The sequence below is a fragment of the Rhinopithecus bieti genome, unplaced genomic scaffold (genome assembly GCF_001698545.2).
Source record: "Rhinopithecus bieti isolate Rb0 unplaced genomic scaffold, ASM169854v2 scaffold_12640, whole genome shotgun sequence".
NCBI lineage: Eukaryota > Metazoa > Chordata > Mammalia > Primates > Cercopithecidae > Rhinopithecus > Rhinopithecus bieti.
Window position 1 is genome coordinate 587078 of NW_016807406.1, and position 4885 is coordinate 591962.

The 4885-nt window shown below is 36.8% G+C and overlaps 1 protein-coding gene across 7 annotated transcripts in view; it reads right to left on the bottom strand.

The window, feature by feature from the left end:
* CNTN4 (contactin 4) overlaps window positions 1–4885 on the bottom strand; it is a 1016652-nt gene that overhangs the window by 517743 nt on the left and 494024 nt on the right. For all 7 annotated transcript variants that reach the window (XM_017881656.1, XM_017881655.1, XM_017881658.1 and 4 more), the window contains one exon: window positions 3762–3904. In XM_017881656.1, coding sequence (XP_017737145.1) covers window positions 3762–3816 — 55 coding nt within the window. In that variant the 5' untranslated portion in view covers window positions 3817–3904. The remainder of the gene's footprint in view (window positions 1–3761; window positions 3905–4885) is intronic.

The window sequence follows — 4885 nt, forward strand, 5'->3', positions numbered from 1 at the left end:
GCCTGGCCTTAGTTTTTTAAATTATTTTTTATAATAGATGTACATATTTTTGAGATACATATGATAATTTAACATATTCATATAATTCATATAATTTGAAAATTCATATAAAATTTGTATAATTTGATCATATACAAATCAGTATAATTGGGATATCCTCAATTTTTTTTTGAAATATTTGAAAAAACCTCAAATATTTGTTTTTCTTTATGGTAGAAATATTAGAATTCTTCTCTTCTACCTATTTTAAAACATAAAATATATTATTGTAAAGCAAACATTTGAAATAAAGTCGCACAAAGTGGTGGACTAGGAACTGCATCTAGCCTGAAGACTATTTTGGTTTGCTTTATACAGGCCTTTTATTTTTACTTTTAAAACTAATTTAAATTTTATTCATTAACATTATGGAAATCTTAGAGAATTAGGAGATTATAGATTAAGAAAAAAAAAAAAAAAAAAAAAAACTGGGACACCTGTCACAAAGGATTACAGCCGGGCACAAATAAATATTTTAGTGGGGCATGTTTTTTTCTAGTTTTCCACCGTCACTAGCATTCCCTGTTGCACTGTACACTTTTACTTCTGTAAGAACATTTTACTCATTTGTTAGCTTCCTTGCTTTTTGGGGTAGTAGGGTTTTATGATCTTGAGTTTAAATTGTTTAAGAATAATAATGAAACTAATTTTCATAGTGACTGCATTTTTAGAATACTGACATCAATAGCTTTGTTTTATTTGAAAATTATTGCCAGACACTGAGTCACTTGGCAAAAAAGAACATTCCCATTGTACCATAAAGTACTAATAAATGCCCCCCAAATAATTAACAAATCTTATCAGATGCATCCCTTGCAGGATTAGCCTGCTTATATATTTGGATCCTGTCTTACTTGGGGAAAAAAAGATCAAAAAAAGCACATGTGAGATACACTAACTATGGTAAATATAACAAGTGTAAATATATTCCTTGCCAAAATCTCACCAAGAAACCTCAGACTAAAGATGTACAGAAAAGTTATGGCTGATACACAAAAGAAAAAGAATGAGCAGTTTTTTGTTTTGTTTTGTTTTCGTTTTGGTGAGATGGAGTTTCACTCCTGTTGCCCAGGCTGGAGTGCAGTGGCACCATCTCAGCTCACTGCAACATCTGCCTCCTGGGTTCAAGTGATTCTCCTCCCTTAGCGTCTTAATAGCTGGGATTACAGGCATGCACCACCACGCCCGGCTAATTTCATATTTTTAGTAGAGATGGGGTTTCTTCATGTTGGTCACACTGGTCTCTAACTCCCAACTTCAGGTGATCCGCCCGCCTCGGCCTCCCAAAGTGCTGGGGTTACAGGCATGAGCCATCATGCCTTGCCTAAAGCAGTTCAAACAATCAAAATTCAGAGAGTGGAGTGCTATGTAAATTAATGAAATCAAGACAAATAGCAAGAAAACAAAAACATTAATTAAAGCTTGACTTTACCTACACTGAAGAAGGCATATGGTAAGGGAATATTAATGCAATGTAAAACAGGTCACAAAAAAGTCTCACAAAAACAATCAATACACTGATTCTCTATAAAAAGCTAAGTGAATAAAAAAGATACAGTTACACACACACCTTAGGTGAGAATTCCCCCAAGTTTTCCCAAACACTACTGAAGAGAATAGTGGCTTCCTTGATTTTCAACCCTTTCATATCTTGATATTTACTTAGCACATTGAGTTAAATAAACATTTTGCTGTAGCCAAATACGAGAAATCAATTCACTGCTTTATGGCTTAAAGAGTACATTTATACCAGAGTCATTATGAGAAGTTAAAACTCGAAAGTGTCAGTCAAATCCCTTAGGAGGGTCAAGGTCCCAGAGAAAAACAAGTGAGCCTGGGCATACTGCTGGGAGGAAGATGAAGGTTCTGACCAGATGAGGCAGATAAATAATATCACTAAGAGGGATGCCAAGATGTTCACAATCATGCAGTGGGGAAGATGTGAACTCAACTAAGCCAAGAAGTTTGAAACACGAAGGTAGACTATTCAAAGATGTATATGTAAATAAAGGTTTACATTTAGAAAAACATAAGAAGAATGAAAACAAAAATCTCAAAACTAAATCTGCAACCATAAACTTGCCAAATCTGCAAGACAACTAAAAGACAGTACACTATGAACAGGCAAGACTATAGTCTGCTTGAGTTTAAATCTCAGCTCCACCACTTACTGGCTTTGTGAATTTGGGTGAGTTTCTTAACTTCTTGATGGTTCAGTAATAGTATTAATATTCATAGTTAATACAGGAAAATAAATGATAAATGCTTACTTCTTAAAGGTCATAGGAGAAAGAAATTAGATAAAGGATACCAAGTGCTTAGCGTAGTGCCTAGCATGGAATAAGTGATCCATACATGTTAGTACTAACATTATTATTTTTGATTTTATAACAATTGCAAATTATCTACTATAACAAGTTGTCAGAAGTTACAGGACTCAGTTAATACAGCAGTAGCATGTCTGTTTTGATCAGGTTTATATTCCCAGATTCCAGTACAGGGCTGGCTTGTTACAAGGTACTCAGTAATGTTATTTGAGTGAATGCATAAATCAAAGTAATGGTGATCCAAAAGTCATTTTTGCTTCATGTTGTAAAAATGCAAATATATTCAGGTGTCTCTCTTGGACTTGACACTCTGAATAACAAAACAAGTCAAGCAGACTCATTTCAAAGGGGCCTGGAATGATACACAGTAGTCCAAGCTGGAAACCAATTCCCGGCGCATGCTGGACTTCTGATGCATCAGCACTTGAATTATGTATGTCAACTGTTAGGCTCATATCTTCCAGAAAATGGAGAAAGCAATACATAGCATGTGTGAAGTTTTCTTTCTTTCTTTTATTGTCTTGTTTTGTTTTGTTTTGTTTTTTGAGACCGAGCCTTACTCTGTTGCCCAGGTTCGAGTGTGCCCATGGTGTGATCTCGGCTCACTGTAACCTCTGCCTTCTGGGTTCAAACAATTCTCTTGCCTCAGCTCCCCGAGTAGCTGGGATTACAGGTAGCCACTGCACCAGCTAATTTTGTATTTTTAGTAGAGATGAGGTTTCACTATGCTACTCAGGCTGGTTTTGAACTGTTGCTCAGGCTGGTCTCAAACTCCTGACCTTGGGTGATCCACCCACCTCAGCCTCCCAACGTGCTGGGATTAATGGCGTGAGCCACCGTGCCCAGCCATGTTTGAACTCTTCAAATCCCTTTTCTAGTAGGTGGCTATGAGTATATGGTGAAATCCTCCTATGTTTTGCTTTCTAGTTCCTACTAAACTGTAGTATATTGAAATGAAAAAGAGAGTCAGTATCAGAAGATGGAGTGATATCAACAAAGACACTGAAAGAGCTATCCAGATACACGTCCATCCACTGAAATGAAAGTAGGCAATACTCCAGACTATATTATCAGTTTTATTGCCCAATATCTCTGTGCAATTGGGCACTGGGATGAGCAAACATAACGACTTTCAAACTAAATAATGGCTCAAATGACTCTAAAAGGACTAGATAGACAGGTGAAACATCAGTGTGTATCTCTAGATACAACACCATGAAAAGAGTCACTAAAAGACCATCAGGAAGGTATATTCAACAGTGTCAGCAAATGCTAGTCATAGTGGCATACACTCTTGCGATTTTATCATTGCCATCTAAAGTGAAGGCCCACTTTTGAATTAGTGTGAAATACAGTAGCATTTCTAAATTAAAAAGTTTTTAAATGACACTCTACCTGCAAGGCACAACATGAATGATTGCAGTACCAGCAGTTCCCATGGTAACCTCATCTTCAGATTCCGAGGTCAAAGGGAGTTTCAAGTCCGATAACAAGTGAATAGAATCGCTGCTTCTTTTAAGTTTTGTATAACTTTTAATCTGTGGGAAAGAAGAGACATTACAATGAGATTTGGGAATATTTCTCTTTGTGGTCTCTGCAAGTTTATCTTTACTCGAATATCAATAAAACTCACTTGTGGGAAAGTACCATTGGAGGGGAAGAAAGGAACATGTTAAATTATGCATATGAAGCAAATAAGTCTCCTATTCTTTTCTTGCAAATAATAATTGGGTAGGAATTGGAGCTGAGGAGTCCCTGCGGCTTCTGAATGAAGACAAGAACAGTTTCTGATTAGGCATGAACCAACCTGAAGGCAGGGGAATGCACTATGCTTTGCAAGGTCCCTCTGTGTCCAGACCCTGTTCTTATTTATTTTCCAATTAGTAAAAAAAACATGCAAATACAGAACTGCCACAGAACAAGATGGCTTAACACTGGTGGACCCCAGGTAGAAATTCCCAGTTTTTCTAATGGCATTATATCGTGTGGGAAAATTGTGACTACCCATTTAATTCAAACATTTTTTCCCCTTTTCCCCATGTTTCACTTCTAACATGCCACAGAAATATGCAGCTCCAGTGCCTAATGAGAGAAATCCAACCAGCTATCAGTAGCAGCCTACTAGGTTCATTTGGATATATCCAGAACATGATTAGGAACACGAATACTTCTGTTAGCCAAGAATACTGAATTAGGAGAATTCTGCAGTAAAGAGAGGCTACTCATTACCTTTACCAAAAGCTACAAATTTAAGTAACTGAGTAAAGCTGTGGGCAGACACTGTTATTCTGGGGAATGGAGGCATGTCCTTGCTTAAGGGAACAGGTGCCCCTCAGCTCAAGCAGATGGGTAACAGATCCAGGGTTGCAGGGGCATCTACAACTGTTCAAAGAAAAGTTGAAAATATTACTGTATTTTGAAAATCTCCTAAGTTTTAAGTATTGAAAATTAGTTTAAAATACTTTTTTTTTTTTTTTTTTTTTGAGATGGGGTTCTCCCCTTTTTTCCCGGCTGGGGGG